This window comes from Podarcis muralis, chromosome 10, assembly GCF_964188315.1.
Source record: "Podarcis muralis chromosome 10, rPodMur119.hap1.1, whole genome shotgun sequence".
Lineage (NCBI taxonomy): Eukaryota > Metazoa > Chordata > Lepidosauria > Squamata > Lacertidae > Podarcis > Podarcis muralis.
Window position 1 is genome coordinate 60,520,149 of NC_135664.1, and position 20,169 is coordinate 60,540,317.

The 20,169-nt window shown below is 44.8% G+C and overlaps 1 protein-coding gene across 14 annotated transcripts in view; it reads left to right on the forward strand.

Moving 5' to 3' along the window:
- Nucleotides 1-20,169, forward strand: part of CALD1 (caldesmon 1) — a 180,909-nt gene that overhangs the window by 156,262 nt on the left and 4,478 nt on the right. For 9 of the 14 annotated variants that reach the window (XR_013394427.1, XM_028747512.2, XM_028747513.2 and 6 more), the window contains 7 exons: nt 4,402-4,562; nt 8,301-8,562; nt 10,629-10,769; nt 16,079-16,122; nt 16,221-16,299; nt 17,579-17,716; nt 19,677-19,772. Coding sequence is in view for 13 of the 14 variants with exons in the window: in XM_028747512.2 (XP_028603345.2) it covers nt 4,402-4,562; nt 8,301-8,562; nt 10,629-10,769; nt 16,079-16,122; nt 16,221-16,299; nt 17,579-17,716; nt 19,677-19,772 (921 nt within the window). In the remaining variant the exon portion in view is untranslated. The remainder of the gene's footprint in view (nt 1-4,401; nt 4,563-8,300; nt 8,563-10,628; nt 10,770-16,078; nt 16,123-16,220; nt 16,300-17,578; nt 17,717-19,676; nt 19,773-20,169) is intronic. The other 5 variants (XM_077935238.1, XM_077935240.1, XM_077935243.1 and 2 more) reach the window with 1 other exon arrangement.

The following is a 20,169-nucleotide window of genomic DNA, read 5'->3' on the forward strand; positions in this document are numbered from 1 at the left end:
ACATCCCTGTACAGAGTGCAGGATGTGGTCATTGGTCTTGTATTTTTAGTAGGTTAAGGGAGCATCTGGTGTTGGGGTTCTGGACTGGCACTGACTAACCTTCCGTTTCTCAATTTCTCCCTCCATTTCCTCATAACTTCTCTTCCTGGAATTGGTAATCTATTCTATTAATGACGGATACCCCAAGAAACCTTTAGCTCCTTAGTCTGAACTTAACTAATGATTTTCCATTTCATAATATAAAATATGCAGACTCCAGATTCCTCCCCCTTGTTGAAAAAATACATTTTTACAAAATACAGTGCATTGCATTTCTTCTGTAAACACAGGAGCTGGTGCCATTGTGTTTCACTGTATGGTAAGTAAAGAATATTGGGTCCCAGAACATCATTCCCAAACTCAGGGTCTGGCTCACTTATGCAAGAAACATAATGTAGGTTTCGTTTTAGTGAATCTTTCCATTTCAGTTTCTCGTCTCCCCCCCCCCCATTCTTTAGTCTAGTTTGCATTTATTTTTAAGTCCTCGTGATTCTGAATTTATCCCAGTAACCAATTTTTATGTATTTAATTTTGCTTAACATACACATACTTGAAAACAATTCCCCACCAATCTGTGCCTCTTTATACAGTTTGCCTGAGCGTATGCATTTTTGAACACATTACTTGAGTGGTGAACTACACTGCAAAATTCAGAGAAAAGATTGTTGTGTTTTGGTTCACCTGCGAATTGGGTAGATTTGACTTGAAATGTAAAGTAAATTGACTTTCTCCCCCACCCCTTTTACACTACCCATGGTCCCAGTTCCATGAGGATCAAACTGGCAAGTATGATCTGTTGCCTGACCCATAAAACGAAGGATTTACCTGTGTACTTTTAAAGCAAGCTGAGAAAAGGCTATATTTTGGTCAGTTCCTATCCTTAAATGCTAAATGAAGTGCTATGTGTTGTTGGCAATTAAGTGATGAGCTTGACCATTCATCAGTTTCTCAGGGGAAAGCAAAACTGTGAAAACGAGAAGAGATTCCAGTTCACAAGGGCGACCATCGTTCTGTATCCAGTTCAGTTTACATCCTAGAGTCCGTTTGCTTCTCTAGACTACCTTAAAATTCTGGGTGTGCAGAGCTGGCCTGCAAAGTCGTACTGAAGCAAGCTTTCTCATGACATGATATTTGTGGTATTTCCTGCTTCCAATTTGGCTAGACATGCAGCATGAACCACATTTTATTTTCCTTTTCTTTATTTACAGAGTCTCCACCCCCCCTTTTTTTTCTTTTTAAAATGCATTTATGTTTACAAGAGGATAAGCTCTTAGTCTAAATTGTGGTCGTAAAAGGCTCACAACTTTCTTTGGGGAATTTTGATCTTGAAATCCAGAGTCAGGATTTGGATTGTCCAAAAGAAGTATTCAAGAAATCCAGATTAAAATACCGCGCATTATATATTCCCTCTAAGTCAGCTGGTTGCCAGTCAACTGATTAAGGAGCTGTTGGTAAATTATCTACATTTTAACTGAAAATTAAGTAATCACAAATGAGTTTGCAGGATATCAAACACTTGTCTAGGTGTCTTTGGGGGCAGGAATGTTAGAGGAACTGCGAAACAGAAAGAGCAATGCTATATATACCTACTCATAAGTAAGTGCCATTGAGTTCATTACTCCTGTAAAGTGTTATAGAATTGCAGCCTCAAACTTACAAAAGCTACCATGTGTTACTAGATTTGGGTTTGAGTTCTGCCCTCCATGATGGAATCTCAGTTTCAGATGGGGGTGGGAGCATTTCTGAAGTGGTTCACTCTGTTTCCTGGAAGGTTTATTTTATTAATTATTTATCATTTTTATTATATATTTTTAGGAGGGCTTTAGAGGACATTGCAGCCTGGTGCTGGCTGGTTAGTGGCATTAGTGAAGTGCTTCCAGCTTTTGTATTTATATTTTGGCTGGGTCCTTTTTCTCTCAATTGATTTTTTTTAAAAATGTTGTCTTTTTCTGCAAGCATCTTGAATATCAATATTGAGAGAAAGCTGGGGAAATATTCTAAACCCCACCCCTAAATGAGGCAACTGCTGTGATGCAACGGTTGAAACACTATGTTGTTGTATGTCTGGGTTTCATTCCTACCCTGAAATTGGAATAAATGTGTAGTAGAACCATCTTGACATATCCTCCCCCCTACAAATATATTTGGCAATCTCCAAAATTCCTTTCCCAAAGACTTTAGCATTTGTGCATGGTGAAGGTTGCTCGGTTGAGTCAAGGGAGAACATTTGCATTTTTGCTCCCTGCCATTTCAGGTTTGCTTTGGCTGCTAGTTTAACTGATGTTCTTCCTGAGAATACAATTTCTCCTATGTGTCAGAAGAGAGGTCTTTTTTTTTTTTTAATGCTGCACGGTTCCAGTGAGTATCCAGGCATGATGACTCAGTGTGCTGTAGGGTCAGGCTGTCAGCCGTGGACATAAATGATGCTAATCCCAAATGATGCCGTTTGGGGTGGGGAGGACTTTGCAAGGATGTTGCATCTGGCTGAGAATATCACTAGGCCAAGAATTGTGCAGAGAAATGGAAGAACTCCACTTGGCTTGCCTTTGGCATTGGAGCTCAACCTGAGCAGTAGAACCGCTTATATGCTTGCGCAAAGCATATGGGAAGGACTGCAGCTCAGGCTACCTGGTTTGGTTGAACAAAGTCTCAGGTTCATTCTCTGGCAACTCCAGGTAGGACAGGGAAGGAGAGACCCCTGTCTGAAATCCAGGGAAGGCACTGGCAGTGAGCTAGATAGACCAATTGTCTTGACTTGATATAAAACAGCTTTCTGTGGTCCTATAGGTGTGGTGGAGTCATGTCTGCACCTACATGCGCCTGAAGCCATTAAAACCCATAACCTGCGTATGGCACAGGGAAGAGGAGTTAGTGGCTCACCTTGACAGGAGCAGGACATCCAAATTGTGGCATTGAGCACAGGTGGCTAACCCACAGAGCAAGAACCATCATCATCCCTTGAGGGCCTTCTTTGTGTGCCTGTTCCACAAGAGGTCTGGAGGATGGCAACACAAGAGCAGGCCTTTTCTGTGGTGGCTCCCTGTTTGTGGAATGCTCTCCCCACGGAGGCTCACCTGGTGCCTTCATTACATATCTTTAGGTGCCAGGCAAAAACATTCCTCTCCTCCCATCCTATGACCCTTTTAAATGTGTTTATGGGAGGTGGGGTTATTGGTTTGTTTTTGTTTTGTGTCATTAGGTATCTTATATTCTCATTTTGTATAATTTTTTTTCCTGTTGTTGTGAACCACCCTGGATAATAAATAATAAAATAAAAAGCAGGGACCGGTTATAGCTGCAAGGGGCGTACGCCGAAATGCCTCTCCCAATTTCCCCATCCTTTTTTTGCACAGAGCAAAGTTGGGGCTGGCATTTCCGTAATTTTTTGACGGGTTGTAGCGTCGTCATGAAGCCAGTTACAGTGGACGCTCAGGTTGCGAACGTGATCTGTGCGGGATGCACGTTCACAACCCGCAGCAGTGTGTCTGTGCATGTGCGGGTTGCGATTCGGTGTGTCTGCACACGCGTAAAGCGTGATTTAGCACTTCTGCGCATGTGCGACCGCCGAAACCCGGAAGTAACCCATTCCGGTACTTCTGGGTTTCGGCGGTCCGCAACCCAAAAAAACACAACCTGAAGCGTCTGTAACCCGAGGTATGACTGTTTAGTGAATTCAGTGCTTCCTCGGAGAATGCTAGGAAAAAAAATGTGGCAAACAGCAGCTGAGGCTGTGGAGTTGGTTGTTATTGCTTCCACCAGAAGTATAAAATACATGGTGGTGCTGGTGGAAAAAGTTGAGTCAAGGTGCTGTTTTGTGAAGCCTTTTCTTTGTCCTGACCTGCTCTGGATTTTGCAGGGTTGGGGAGAACTTTCAACACTGCCTAAGTTGACTTGTGCAGGAACAGGATTGTCCATGGCCAATAGAGGGGGGGAGGGGGTTGATCTTCCTGCCAGTTTCTCCAGCTTGGTAGACTTGTGATGAATCCCTCTTGCTGAACTACAGCTCCCATCATCCCCAGCCAGCATGGCCAATGACCTGGGATGCTGAGATTTGTAGTTCGGCAGCATCTGGCGGGCCCTGGGTTCCCCACACCTGTTGTAAGAGCCGCTGCAAAACGTGGATCAGGAAACTGAGGCCCTTGAAATGTTGTTGGATTATAACTCTCATCGCCCCTGACCATTGGCTATGGCTGGATGGGGCTGATTTGAGCCCAGCAACATCTGGCAGACCACAAGTTCTCCTGCTGCAAAACATCTGCAGAAGATTAATGGCTCATCGTCTGCTTGCTGAAAGCAGGAGAGGGATGCCTCTCCTCTGGGGTGCTAGGATGTAATTGGTTCGTTTTCGCAATGTCTCCCCAGCAGATAAAAGACAGCAAGCTGATCAGGGACAAAGCACCCAAAGAAGAGGCTAAGCCTGGCTGGGATCGCAAGAAGGGATTTCCGGACTCGAAGCCACAGAATGGGGAGCGTTTCCAGGAACTCCCTGCCCACAAACTTAAACATACGGAAAATGCTTTTAGGTAAGAGATACACTCGTAAGGGGGCAGTGTTTATACTTGGGCCCTTTAATGGGTCTTGGCTGCAACAGGATGAACTGTGCCGTAGGAAAGACAGGAGCCATTTTTACATGGGAGCCTTGAAAGGGTTTCTCGCCAACCTGTTAATCTGCAATTTGTATATAAATCCTCTGTTGGCTAGCGTTCCCGTTCTCGTTCCCCGTGATTTCTCTGCCCCATTGGCAACAAGTACAACAGTTAGGTCAATAGTGCAGTGAAATGCCCTGAAGTCTAGCCTCCCGCATGGCTTTAGCTGAGTCCTGAAAAGTTTAATCTTGCACAGTTTACTCTGTGAAGCACTGGGCAATTTGCACAGGGCAGCGATGTTGGCGTGGTGCTTCTGCCTGCAGTGTTTATCCTTTAGGAAATTAAAAGGTAAGCGGTGAGTTAGCTATAAGAGCTGGAGACTGCCAGTGTGGTGAAGCGGTTCGAGTGTTAGATTAGGACCAGATAGGCCCATCCAGCTGTGAAGCTCATGGCATAATAATAATAATAATAATAATAATAATAATTATTATTTATTTATACCCCGCCCATCTGGCTGGGCTTCCCCAGCCACTCTGGGCGGCTTCCAACAAAATATTAAAATACAGTAATGCAGCTAACATTAAAAGCTTCCCTAAACAGGGCTGCCTTCAGATGTCTTCTAAAAGTCTGTCTCTTAGCCTAACCTCAGCCACAGGGTTGTTGTGAGGATAAAATGGGGAGGGGGGGAAAGCATGTATGCTACCTTGAGTTCCTTGGAGGAAAGGTGGGGTGGAAGGTCCCCCTCTCACAATATAAACCGACCTGGACTCTGTATTCATCATCTGAGGCCTTTGTTTGTGTGCCCTCCTCCATAAGAGATCTGGAAGGTGGCAAGGGGGCCTTTTCTGCAGTAGCTCCCCGTTTGTGGAATGCTCTCCCCAGGGAGGTTTACTTGGCACCTTCACTGTATATCTTTAGGTGCCAGGTGAAAACGTTCCTCTCCGATCAGGCCTTTGGCCGATGAATATTCTACAGCCTTTCAAGTGTGTTTCTGTTCCAACTATTTATTTGTGCTTTTGATCTCGTGTTTTTACCTTGTGACCTGCCCCGAGATCGTCTGATGAAGGGTGGTATATAAAGCAAGTAAAATTAAAAGTAAATAAATAAATAAATCAGGTTATAAACAATTAAACGTTGCAACAAATTCCCAGGATTTGGTGTAGGTTGACATTCACATGATCTGAATGTCGGCAGGGTTTTGCCTTGAGGGGGATTTTGCTGGCCTCATTCTCTGTCCCCCAGCTAGCAGGAAAGTTCTCTAGAGAAACTTGCCTCGGGACTGGGACACTTCAGACAACAGGGCGAGAGAGCTCACTTTGACCACGAGAGAAACACAGCTCAAGAGCCAGCGGCAGAACCTCGTTTCTCTTACTCTTACGATCTGCCCAGATTCACCGCACGTTCTCAGATGCCTCTTGCAGCCCCATCTCAATGTGCCCCTCGGAAATCAACACTGCTCTACTTACTGTGGAGGTTGGATTCGCCAGCTGTTTTGTTTTAATCTCCCGCTCGTTTCCCCTGTGGCCCTTTCAGTAGATGAGATGCTATTGTAAACGCCACTCACAAGCCTCCATTTCTGTAAGCTGAAGCTATTTAGGGTTGTAAAGATGACCCCTGAAGCTGCATATGTCTGCAAACCTACCGTATTTTTCGCTCTATAAGACGCACCAGACCATAAGACGCACCTAGTTTTTGGAGGAGGAAAACAAGAAAAAAATATTCTGAATCTCAGAAGCCAGAACAACAAGAGGGATTGCTGCGCAGCGAAAGCAGCAATCCCTCTTTCTATTCTGGCTTCTGGGATAGCTGCACAGCCTGCATTCACTCCATAAGACGCACACACATTTCCCCTTACTTTTTAGGAGGGGAAAAGTGAGTCTTATAGAGCAAAAAATACGGTAAATCAATCGTGTTTGAGTCATATAAAGATACAGTGTGAAGGGAAGTCCTGAGAGGCTCAAAGAATATTGATTGATTTGCTGCATTTTGTTTCCCCTGCTTTTGACACTTGCAATGTACACTATTTTTTTTTAAAAAAACAAGTAATAATAAAACAATACGCAATAAAACTCGTGTGTGTGTGTGTGTGTGTGTGTTAATGCATATATGCATTAAAAATATAAAGTACAGCAAACACACAAGTGCAATGAAACGGTTATATATTTTCTCCCCATCCCCGACAAATACACAAGGCAGCTTGCAAAAAATTAAATAATTCAGAAACTTAATGAGAACAATTAAAAACATGCATAGACTATATTAAAAGCAGCAAATCTAAGGAGGGCAGCATAAGCGCAGCAGCAGAGGTAAAACAGGTAAGGATAAAAGGCCTGATAAAGAGGATTTTTGCCTGGTGCCATCAAAATAGGTGCTGGATGCGGCTGCGTGCAAAAACCATTCCAAAGTCAAGGCTGCCACCACTGAAAAGGAATTTTCCTTAGTAGCCACATGCTTCAGAGAGGAAAATATCATGGATTCCCTGATGCTTAAGTGAGGACCATCTTCCCATTAAAACAGAACGAGCTGGTAGAATTCTGGATTCTACCAAATAATAATAATAATAATAATAATAATAATAATAATAATAATAATAGTTGTTGTTGTTGTTTAGTCGTTTAGTTGTCTCCGACTCTTCGTGACCCCATGGACCAGAGCATGACAGGCACTCCTGTCTTCCACTGCCTCCCGCAGTTTGGTCAAACTCATGTTGGTAGCTTCGAGAACACTGCCTAACCACCTCGTCCTCTGTCGTCCCCTTCTTCTTGTGCCCTCCATCTTTCCCAACATCAGGGTCTTTTCCAGGGAGTCTTCTCTTCTCATGAGGTGGCCAAAGTATAGGAGCCTCAGCTTCAGGATCTGTCCTTCCAGTGAGCACTCAGGGCTGATTTCCTTAAGAATGGATAGGTTGGATCTTCTTGCAATCCATGGGACTCTCAAGAGTCTCCTCCAGTACCATAATTCAAAAGCATCAGTTCTTCAAAATCAGCCTTCTTTATGGTCCAGCTCTCACTTCCATACGTATATAATACATAATAATAACAACAGTAATATACTTATTCCCCACACATCTGGCTGGGTTTCCCCAGCAACTCTGGGTGGCTCCCAACAGAATATTTATAATAATAATAAAAAGCAATCAAACATCAAACATTAAAAACTCCCCTAAACAGGGAAGACATCCCTTCAGATGTCTTTTAAAAAGTCAGATAGTCGTTTATTTCCTTGACATCTGATGGGAGGGCGGGCGCCACCACCGAGAAGACCCTCTGCCTGGTTCCCTGTAGCTTTACTTCTTGCAGTGAGGGAACCACCAGAAGGCCCTCGGAGCTGGAACTCAGTGACTGGACTTCAGACTGCAAGTGGCAGAGTTTTATTTACAGTGCTCTCTCATGTAAAAAGTGCATAGTATACTTTCATCCTGGGGAGAGAGCTAGGCAAGAACCACTCTCCCTGATGTGCTGGTTTATTATATAGAGGGAGTTTTTTAAAAAAAATGTAGAAGAGAATTGAAAGCTACGACACCCCATTCTATGCTCTGAAGTGGTCCAGTTCAGGGTATAGCGGTCTCTGCCATCCATTCCATTTTGCACTATATCTAGATTGATCCTCACAGTGCCGGTCCCGACAAGCTACAGAATACTCTTCCTCACTGTCTCTTGCTTCTTTCTCTCCCAGCCGCCCAGGCCTCAAACCCACCCCAGATTCTGAAGAAGCCAAGTCGGTGTCCCACGTGGAGGCTGGCAAGCGGGTGGAGGAGCTGCGCCGTCGCCGAGGCGAAAACGAGAGCGAAGAATTTGAGAAGATGAAACAGAAACAACAGGAGGCAGCCGTGGAGCTGGAGGAGCTGAAGAAGAAGCGCGAAGAGCGCCGGAAGATTCTGGAAGAGGAGGAGCAGAGGAAGAAGAAGGAGGAGGCAGAAAGAAAAACTCGGGAGGAGGTAATAGCTGCTTGATGTATTCCAGGCTTCCTCAACCTTGTTTCTGGCCTACAACTCCCATGATCCCATGCTAGTAGGACCAGTGGTCAGGGATGCTGGGAATTGTAGTCTCAAAACATCTGGAGGGCCGAGGTTGAGGAAGCCTGATGTATTCAGAACAAGACATTGTTGTGGTTGATGGAGGAAACTGCCTCATATGGAGAGATTCCACTGGTGCATCTACATAAGTTTTGTCTACACTGATTGACAGGAAAAGGGTAGGCACTTTGACCCTCTGTGTGCATGGGTGTCTCTGTAGAGCAGTGGCATTGCACACTATATCCTGAGCATGGTGTGGGATGAATTGCCCAGCTTTCTACCATAAGAACAGGATCATTGGTTTGGGTAAATATCTTAATTGGACCTAAGAATTGTGCCTAGCTTCTGGTTGTACATCTCTGAATTAGGTTGCTCTTTTCCTTTGGCAAAGACCCTTCTGGTGGTGTTGTGACTCAGACTTACTTTCATGGAAAAATCTGGTTTGGAATAAGCTCTTTAAACGGAGGGTAATTGCCTTTTAAAACTGAGCGTCTAGCTCCTAAAACCCTATGGCTTTAACGAAAGACAGCAGCACATTCCAAAAAATGAGGCAACCAGTGACTAATATTGAAATACACTTTAAGGGAAATACTCCTCTCAAGAGATAATTGGATTGTACGAGGTGCTCTTTCAAAGCTTGCAATATTGTTGGTTCGTTTCATTACTTATTTCACCAAATTTGCACACCACTCAGTTGTAAGCAACAGCAACAATGTCCTTAAAGCAGCTTACAAAAATAATAAAACAATGAAATGAGTTCTTCTCTTCCTAAGTTCTACTTGCAAAAGTAGCTTCTGTCTGTGGGTTATCCTGCCCTTTTTACTGTTGTGCCATGGGACGGTCAGGAATTCTGTTCCCCTGCTACATTTCTAGCTGGGTGTGAGGAAGATACAGAAATTTACCACAGGGATAGGAACTGATAGATCCCAATTGTTTGCTTTTAAATTGAAAAACTGCTCTGTGGAGAATCATAGAATTGTAGAGTTGGAAGGGACCCCAGGGGTCATCTAGATGAACCCCCTTCAAGAACAGAGAAAGTGCTTTGTGATGTCACATTCTCCTAACCAATCAGTGCTCTGAACAGCCACTTCAGGCTGGGCACGCCCCCCACCCACGTCCCCAGCCTCAGTCCTTGAGAGATGCTTGCCAGACTTATATAAGCCTCTGGTGTGATCTGTCGGGGTTTGTCCTTAGGTCTTAATTTTTATTGTGTATGTGTGATTGCAACAATATTAAAGGAAGTGCAGTTTCCACTGTAGCCTGACTCCTGTCTTCATGGATGCCTGTATACACTAGTATAGAAATGCTACCTTTGGTTAAGTTTCCACCAATTTTTCTTCTAATTTCTTCATAACTGTAGCCTTGTTCACTTAACAGTACTAGTTTACATCACTTTTTGGGTGACCAGCCAACTCTTTGTGCCTTTCCTTTAATTTTATTACGTTATACAAGCTCACTAAATGAAAGAACCAAAAAACAAACAAAACAAAACAAAACAAACAAACCCCAACCAACTTGATAGCAATCACATCGCACACTGACAAATGTCCTCGTCTCAGCTCTGGTACATAACATCAATAGCTGAATCCTACTGTGACCTGATTGGATCATTGCCAAAACAAGATGACACCTGATTGGCTCTCTAAACACTCCTGCTCATTGGCTACATTCAAGTGAAGGAAAGCTGCCGCATATCAACCTAAACAAGTGGTGCTTCCTTTTTCTGGTTATTTGGATATAACTTTTGATAGAATACTGATAATCAAACAAACTTTGTTGCATTACATTCTTCATTAAATTATCTTTCCATTGATATATAGATTTATGCTATTACTCCATTGTATTGCACCACACTCTAGCAGTGGCTTTGCTGAAGCAGCTGTGTGAACTGCTGTCCTGAATTCGGGTGTGTGTGTGTGTGAGTGAGTGACGAAAACATGAAAATGAGCTACAAGCTACTCATTCACTACACATTGTGAATTTGGTAGGAAGAGAAGAGGCGGCTGAAGGAAGAAATTGAAAGGAGAAGGGCGGAAGCTGCCGAGAAACGCCAGAAGATGCCCGAGGAAGCCCAGAGCGAAGACAAGAAGCCGTTCAAATGTTTCACCCCAAAGGGTTCCTCTCTCAAGGTAAGGCTTCCTTGGGTCCATGTGGAGGGTTCATTGCAGGTCAAGAAGGAACTTCAGCTGGCTCCTAGTGTCCGTACCGTTTTAATCCAGGTTTGATGAAATGTATCCCCTATTTCACTTGTGAAGTAGGTGTGGAAATAATGCCTTTTCCTCTTCCTTCATGGTGACTGGTTCTGCTGATAGCGTCTAAAAATTCTGATTGCTATACAAAAAATTCAAAGCAACAGCACAGGCCTTGCCTATTGGCTCACTCCAACATGACGGCTGGATCATGCTTAAAGCACTTTCAACACATTTAAAGCATATAGCTTCCTTCTGCCACATCCTGGGCAGAAGGAAGTTTTCTCCTCACAGGCCTATATGATTGCCAGCACCTTTAACAAGCTACAGTTTCCATAATTCTTTGAAGGAAGCAAGATGCTTTAAATGTTCGCTGAATGTGCTTTGAAGACAGGTGCACCGACTCCTGAAGGCAGAGGGGTCTTCGGCCCCCTCAAGATCTGCTGGCAGGGTGCTGAGCCCCCCTTGATGTTGAGGGGGCCGAGGAGGCCGAGTGCAGAACAGTTCAATGGGTGGCTCCTCCTTAGCATAACAGAGGAAGCCACATCGTGCTTGGCTCCCCACTCAGCCATTCCCAACAATGCGACAGGTATGGTTTGGCTGCAGCCCGCCTCTCTTATTTAGTTTTTGGAGGGAGTGTCCAGGCCACATTCAAATAACGCTTTTGCTCTATAACTGTGCAAAGTCTTTACTGCTAACGGTCCTGTCTTGAGCTCCACCCTCTGGGAATAAGGTTGCCAATTTTCTGTGTGTCTGTTTTGGTGCTCTGTGACCAAAAAGATACGAAGTATTCTCCCACCACCATCAACAGCAGCAGCATGTGGGGCGTTATGTACTAAGCTTGGATCCTAGAACAATAGGCAGGTAGGATCCTAGAATGCAGCAACTGATTGGCCTGCGGGAGCAGCCCAATCAGGCTCCAGGAGGGAAGCAGAATCAGCCAATCAGACAAGACCTGTTGTGTAAATATTATATATAAAACCAGAGGGTTTTTTTGGGGGGGGGATTCATTCACTGTTTTACGAGCTGCAATAAAGAGCATGAAATCACTACACGACTCCGACTATATTTCATGGATGTAGCAATGAGAAGAAGAAAAGCTTTGCTTGCCGAATTTGCTACCCTGTTGAAGAGTTTGGATTTGATATCCCGCTTTATCACTACCCGAAGGAGTCTCAAAGCGGCCAACGTTCTCCTTTCCCTTCCTACCCCACAACAAACACTCTGTGAGGTGAGTGGGGCTGAGAGACTTCAAAAAAGTGTGACTAGCCCAAGGTCACCCAGCAGCTGCATGTGGAGGAGCGGAGATGCGAACCTGGTTCCCCAGATTACGAGTCTACCGCTCTTAACCACTACACCACACTGGCTCTCAGGTCAGTTATGGGTCAGTGCCAACTGGACAGCCACTCGTGGCAGCAACACCTACAAGGCCTCATCAGACAATTGTAAGAGATCATAGCTGTGGCAAAGCACGTGCTTTTCATGCAGAAAGTCTCAGTCCCTGCTATCTCCAGTTTCTCAAGCTTAGAAGCAGCAGTGGACAGCAGAGTTGGGCTATGCCACTCACCCAACCTTACGCCAGCTGAGTTGCTGCTGCATACTAGGATGGAGAGGGTGAGGTTGGGGCTGTGCAAATGGGCTGGCAGAGCCAAAGCAGCACTCCTGCTGGCGTGTTTGCACTGCACCTACTTCATGCCTGCCTCGCCCTTCATCCCAGTACGCAGCAGCCACTCGGCCAGAAGGCGGTCAGGGGTGTGATGCTCCATGTCATCTGCTACTGCTTTAGAGGATCTGATAGCAGATGTTCGGTGGGATTCTGTGTGCAAGACCCTGCAGAGCTATTTTAATTGAAATGGACAACGCTCATCTAGATGGGCTCTCATAAGTACTGTTTGCATATTCCGACAAATCTGGAAAAGAGATATCGCCCTTCCCTGACCGGTTCTCTTCATTCCCAGCTTAATCTACATCTGGAGTTGACTTTGGGCTTCCTCAAAAAAAAAAAAAATAAACAATAGGAAGAGTAGCTTTTACTGTCACTGTTCTTTTTCATTGCTTATGCTTCCCAGAGGAAGATTCTTATGTGCTGCCTTGTGAATCCTGGCGTGTGTGTGTGTTGCTTGCACTCAAAACAGAGATCTGTCTCTGCTGCGCAGAACCATTAACAGCAACAAGAGTTTTGCCGCTGATTTTGAAAGGACAGTGCATTAAACCCTATAGTTTTAGATTGAACAGGATGTAAAATTCAGACTGAGAGAGAAGGAAACTGGCTGGGTTTGGAATTTGGATTTTGAGAGATCATAACACCTACTGCTTTTGATGTCTTGTTTTACAGATTGCTGCTTGTTTTTACAGATCTCTCCTGCTTTCTGTCTTGTTTTACAGATCTATTTTGTAATTCTGTTTACCGTATGTGCCCATAACATTTCTAAGTCATGAGCATGCTGGTGTTGTGCAGTGACATCTGTTTTCCTGTGAATAATCTTATGCTCCGCTTAATCAACTCCTTCAAATACATTTTCTTTCTCCCATTTTTATAGGCCAGGGGCAGTCAATGTAGTTCCCTCCAGAGGTTGTCAGACTCCCAACTCCCATCAGCCCCACCCAACATGGCCCATGTTTTTTTTGGGGGGGGGAGGTCAGGTGTTCTAGTCCAGCAACATCCGGAGGGCACCAGGTTGGTGACCCCAGTGTGCAAGCCTGCAAATTACAAAGCAATTTTTAATTTGTTTGTTTGTTCATCCCATTTATCAGCCAACCATTAAAAAACTACAAGCAACAATAAACACAATACAAACCACAAAAGGCAAACAGCATAAAACTCCAACAGCAGGTAGAGATGCAAACCAATTTAAAAAGATATGTAAAAAATGCAGCGTCACAATAATCCTGGGCGGATAAAACTGTTTCCCTGAAGCCAAAAACTTGGGGTGCTGCAACTAAAAAGGCCCTCTCATCGGTTACTGACACCCATCATACTTCTTAAAGCAAGACCCCTGGAGGAAAACCTTAGCAGTCATGCAGGTTCGTGTGGATAGAAGCCTTACAATCTCTTGACTAAAATTTTTAGTGTGCTCAACATGGGGCTCAAACTCACGACTCTGAGATTAAGAATCTCATGCTCTACCAACTGAGCTATTGCTAAAACATAACCTACTGTACAAAGGTAGAGATTCAAACCTGCTGCTCTGTCCATACTTGGCTCTGCTTCCTCCACCTGCAGGTGGCCCCCTAGAAAGTTCCTCACTAGGAAATGCGGCCCTCGGGGAGGAAAAGGGTTCCCATGCCGTGCTTGACCTTTGACCTTCCATGTGCTGCTGAACTACAACTCCCAGCAGCTTCAGCCAGCATAGCCAATGATTTGCAACAGCGGGAGTTGTCGTTCAGCTACATCTGGAGATGGATCACAGGTTATCCACCTCTGGAGTAGACATAGATTTAATCCATTGGCTTCCAGTCCATTTTACTTTTGCATGGATTCACTCACAAGTCTGTTCTGTCTTGTTTCCGCCTTAAGCTATGATTATTATTTTTAAATGCACAAAAACGCGCATTTAGCTGATTATTTTAAATGCATTTTCTCTCAGAAAGTGTTTTCTCTCAAACTGCACATTTAAAAACTTGGTGTGTGTGTGTGTGTTTGTGGCAAAATATGAGACATCCAGAGAGTAAAGGAATGGGATGAATTGCTAAATTCCAATCTGCAAATTAATCTGGGATGTGCAGTCAGGTCCGTCCATGCTGGAATTATTGAATTCCTCAAGGATCCCTATAAACTGGGTGGTCTGAAAGAAAAGCATACTGCCATGTTTATCATTCTCCAAGCAGGTATCTCTTAGTGATCCTCAATTAAAGAAAAACATGAATATATAGGCGCAGAGCAGGGCAAATAATACCAGCCAGACAAGAAGAGCAAAATGGCTGGCCATTTCAGATGTGATCGATTTCCTCACAAGGAAGTTCCCATAGAGATCTAGATGTAGATTCAAAAAGCACTGAGAGTGTGCAAATTATTGTTACGTTCTGATTGCATATGCAAATGTTTCTCTGCATTCAGCCATGGCTTTCTAGCGCATGCATGTGGATTAAAACAAGTAACTATATATGGTTGCTAGACATGTGGCTTGTATGTCCCCCCACTACTTTGAAATACTATTATCTGCGTTGGAAATACATGATTTTTGAAACAACCCTGAGAGAGGTTGAAAGAGGGAGAGAATTGAGGGATTTATAGGGGAACTGTATCCTTCTCTCTGTGTTATGTTGCCATCTTGTGGCGGTGAAAAGCACACTGCATTTGTGGCCATCTGCAACCCCAAACTTCCAATCTGAGCAACAGTTCAGGTGCTCCAATTCTGCAGTCAGACCTGGGACGTGGGTGGTGCTGTTGGTTAAGCCACAGAGCCTAGGACTTGCTGGTCAGAAGTTCGGCAGTTTGAATCCCCGCAATGGGGTGAGCTCCTGTTGCTTGGTCCCTGCTCCTGCCAACCTAGCAGTTCGAAAGCACCTCAAAGTGCAAGTAGATAAATAGGTACCACTCCAGCGGGAAGGTAAACGGCATTTCCATGTGCTGCTCTGGTTTGCCAGAAGCAGCTTAGTCATGCTGGCCACATGACCCGGAAGTTGTACGCCGGCTCCCTCGGCCAATAAAGCAAGATGAGCGCCGCAACCCCAGAGTCGGTCACGACTGGACCTAATGGTCAGGGGTCCCTTTACCTTTATATCCTTCTCTCTGTGTTACATTGCCATCTTGTGGGGGTGAAAAGCACACTGCGTTTGTGGCCATCTGCAACCCCAAACTTCCAATCTGAGCAACAGTTCAGGTGCTCCGATTCTGCAGTCAGACATTATCATGCAAGTGAATTATCCGGCGTGCAATTACTCCTTGCACACTGGATTATTCAGCATGAAGATCCCAGGTATCGCCTTTTAAATGTGCTTGTGGGAGGGAGTTACTGGGTTTGTTTGGGTTTGTTTTATTGCATGTTTTAAATGTCCCTTCCAGCTCTACAGTTATATGATTCTAAGAGACTCTCATGCTTACTGCAGAATCCACAGGAGGCCCTAACTACCCATGAGTTCCTTCCCCTCCATGGTCACCTCATCTTGTTGTTGTGGTGTTGTGTGTTGTGCTACTGTTTTATTTAGTGCATCTTTGCTGATCACTCAGCTTCTTCTCTTTTCACCAGGCTCTGTTGCCTTAGCAAACCTTGAATTTTATTTTACTTGACTTTTTTCTTCTTTTCTAGATAGAAGAACGTGCAGAGTTCTTGAACAAATCCGCCCAAAAGAGGTAAAAAACCCTTTGCTGTAGCAACAAGAGCATTGTAAAAATTCGGTGCCCAGCAATAGGGAGTAATATTTTTCCATTTATTTAATTTTTTTACATAGTGGAATGAAACCTACCCACACGACTCCAGTCGTCTCCAAGATAGACAGCAGGTTGGAGCAGTACACTAGTGCAATTGAGGTGAGCTTATTGCAGCTTCAGGATGTATTGGGTTCCTCTGGTTGGCTGCTGGAAAGGCCCAAAAAATGTACTTGAGGCTCCAGGCCCAGGCAAGAGTAAACTTGGACGTAACACAAAACCACGGTTTGCTTAGTGAAATTGGTTAAACATCTGAACCCAAAGTCTGCCTACAAACCCATGTGTTTAGTGTCAATAAAACAGAAATCTCAGCCTGAAGCTGGTTTGTAAAGAACAGCTTGTACTAACCACAGTTTAATGTAGAATCTGAATCTATAGATTATTGAAAGCCATAGTTGGGGCCAAGCTCACAACCATGGTTTGCCTATTGTTTGTTTGGAAGAGCAAACCATGGTGTGGGTTCTTAACTATGGTTAGCACAATCCACGGTTTTATGTTATGTCTGGACCCAGCCACTCCCTCCCAGTCCCTTTTGTTGAAATCTTGGTTATTCTCCGAGTGCTTGCATACTGTAACTTTAAGCTGGAAAGGAAGAACCGAAAGCATCCTTAGAGGGAGAATCTTTGCAGCTGCAGCTTAAATTGTTTTTGAATTCAAGCGGTGACTGCAAATAAAGGATCAGAAGCATACTTAGGGCATGCTCTCGGTTTTCCCTTTGCAGCCTCAGCAAGTGAATTTGAATCGCATGGTGTTTGATGATTGGCAGCTGGGCACTCCCATACACCTGACCCTACGACTGGATGCAGTTCCCTCCCTCTGCATCCCCACCTCCAGACACTGGCGGTGGTGCTTAGGGAAAACCCCTCCCACTGGTGCACCATAGATCCCTCTGCAAATGGAATTTAATAATAATAATAAAAATATAAAAAAATATTTATATCCCGCCCTCCCCAGCCGAAGCCGGGCTCAGAGTGGCTAACAACAATAAACGTAACACAGCATTCTAAACTCAATTCAAAATCAAATTAATGGCAACCATTGGGCTAGAGTTCTGTGAAGGTTACCAAAGGAGGGGGTCAGACTGTGCCTTGGCCAAAGGCCTGGTGGAACAACTCTGTCTTGCAGGCCCTGCAGAAAGATGTCAAGTCCCCCAGGGCCCTAGTCTTTTGTGGCAGAGCGTTCCACCAGATCGGGGCCACAGCCGAAACCTGACTCTGGTTGAGGCCAGCCTAACCTCCCTGTGGCCCAGGACCTCCAAGATGTTTTTGTTTGAAGACTGTAAGGCCCTCCGTGAGACATACCAGGATAAATCATAGCTGCTCACTATGCAATGGAAGGGACATCTGATTTGGCCTGGAGACTGACTGGCTTCTTCCTGCAGGGCACCAAAGCTGCAAAGGCCGCCAAGCCAGCAGCCTCTGACCTCCCAGTTCCTGCCGAGGGAGTCCGAAACATCAAAAGCATGTGGGAAAAAGGCAACGTGTTCTCGTCACCTTCTGGCACGGGGACACCCAATAAGGTAAGTGTTCCCCCTTTGAAGTCACGCACACGTTTAAGCGCCTCTGCTCTGATTCCAGATAGCGGTCAAGGCATGGGAGGAAAAGATGGTTAGGACCACTTTTCGCAGGGCTTGGGGTAGTGGAAACCTTCGCCGGTCCATGTCTATTAGGCATTGCAGATGGATGGAGAATCCCAAGTGGGAAGAGGGGTGTTGCATTCAGGTCCAGCTTGCAGGATTCCCAGGGGCACCTGGCTACTGACCACATTAGAACAGGATGCAATACGATACGATAATCTTTGCTGTCATTGTCCCATACAGAACAACGAAATTGAAGAATCTACACAAAACATTCAAAACCCAACAAGCCTGCTATCCCAGCTATCCCAACCTGGTTAGCCCCCTAAAAACTCTGATATCCCATTTTTAAATACAATATACTCCCATAGAGACTCCTTGCACTGCGTTTAAAACCAAAATCGCATTTGGGTTTCTCAGGCGGCTAGTCCTAGTCTTTATAACCCTGTACCTTCTTCCAGAAGGCAGAAGCTGAAAGAGATCATTTCCGGGGTGCGCACTATCCTGCACTATCTCTGCAGCTTTCTTATGGCACCTGGAAGCATAGAATTGATCCAAGGTGGGAAGAGTGCACCCAATTATTCTCTCCGCAGTCTTTACAACCCTGGACAGCATTGTTTTTTCCCTGACTGTGCAGCTCCCAAACCACACACACAGACCATAAGTTAATACACTCTCAACAGTACAATGGAAAAATGCCATCAACAGGTCCTCTGAGAGATTGTTTTTCCGGAGGATGTTGGACTAGTTGGGCCACTGGCCTTATTCAGCAGGACTCTCCTTATGATCTTAACCTGCACTCTGCATCTAAATGGAAATGGGGGCTCTCCATTGCACAGTCCCCTAGACTACAGCATCTGCTCTACGCTTTGAGGACACATCATTTCAAAGCCCACCACTTCCGTGAAGTTGCGAAACACAGGCTTGAGATACGATTTATTATATTTCTACACTTGTCTTCACTGGAAGGAGTCCCAAAGTGGCTTACAAACAAGAAGTAACATCACAGAACATCACAAACGCAGCATAAATCAAGCAGAATAATTAACTAATCATCAGTAGAACAACTGCCATCTATAAAAAGACTCTTAACAAGGCTGCAACTAAGAAATAAGCTAAACATTGCAATTAAAGCAAAGGTCATGTTACTATCAAATCGGCACAGCGTTCGTAAAACAACATTAACAAAATAGCACCAGCTAAAAAAATAAGCTAAGCATCACAATAAAAGCAAAAGTCATATTATGTGATTAACAAATCAGTGCAGCATTCATAATCTATAGAACAATATAACAACAACAACTTATTATTTATACCCCACCCATCTGGCTGGGTTTCCCCAGCCACTCTGGGCGGCTTCCAACAAATTATTAAAATACAGTAGTCCATCAAACATTAAAAGCTTCCCTAAACAGGGCTGCCTTCAGACGTCTTCTAAAAGTCTGGTAGTTGTTTTAACAAAATATTAACAAAATAGCAGCAAAAAAAAAACAACAACTAAGCACTGTTCAGTTCATACACAAACTCTCCACACTCCCATGCCTCATAATCTTTCACTCTGTTCAGCTCATTAGAATAAGCATACACTTTATCCCCATGGCAGCAACTCCCCTGTGCAGGTTCCTCAGGCTGGAAGTGGGGCAGCACAGGTGAAACCAAACACTCCTGGTGGCAAGCAGACCCTCTCTCAGCTCACTGTTCTTCCTCTGGAAACTGCTCCCTTATGGAGGCTCCTAGGGCTGGAGGGTGGAGCAAGGCAGGCGGAGAAAGCCATTACCTGCTGGCCAACTCAATGTCTCTCTCCCTTCACTTTGGTTCCACTCCTAATTCCTTACCTGCCCCCCTTTTATAATTCATCCTCACATGCAACCTGTAATCACATTGGGAAATGCATGTTCTGCAGGAAACAGCTGGGCTAAAGGTCGGCGTCTCCAGTCGCATCAACGAATGGTTGACCAAGACCCCGGAAAACAGCAAATCGCCTGCTCCCAAACCATCGGTGAGTGCTTGCCCTTCTGTTTACGGGAGCTTTGTCCTTTGGCCATCAAACAGCTCCAGTTTAACACAGCAAGGTGAAATGCCAGTAACTTCCTGCAGAAGCGAGTCCAGAAGAGAACAAATTCTGCACACAATGGGAACAAGAAAGAACTCTGGTACTATTTCTGGGATGCGGGTGGTGCTGTGGGTTAAACCACAGAGCCTAGAGCTTGCCAATCAGAAGGTTGGCAGTTTGAATCCCTGTGACGGGGTGAGCTCCCGTTGCTCGGTCCCTGGTCCTGCCAACCTAGCAGTTCGAAAGCACGTCAAAGTGCAAGTAGATAAATAGGTACCACTCCGGCGGGAAGGTAAACAGCGTTTCCATGCACTGCTCTGGTTCGCCAGAAGCGGCTTAGTCA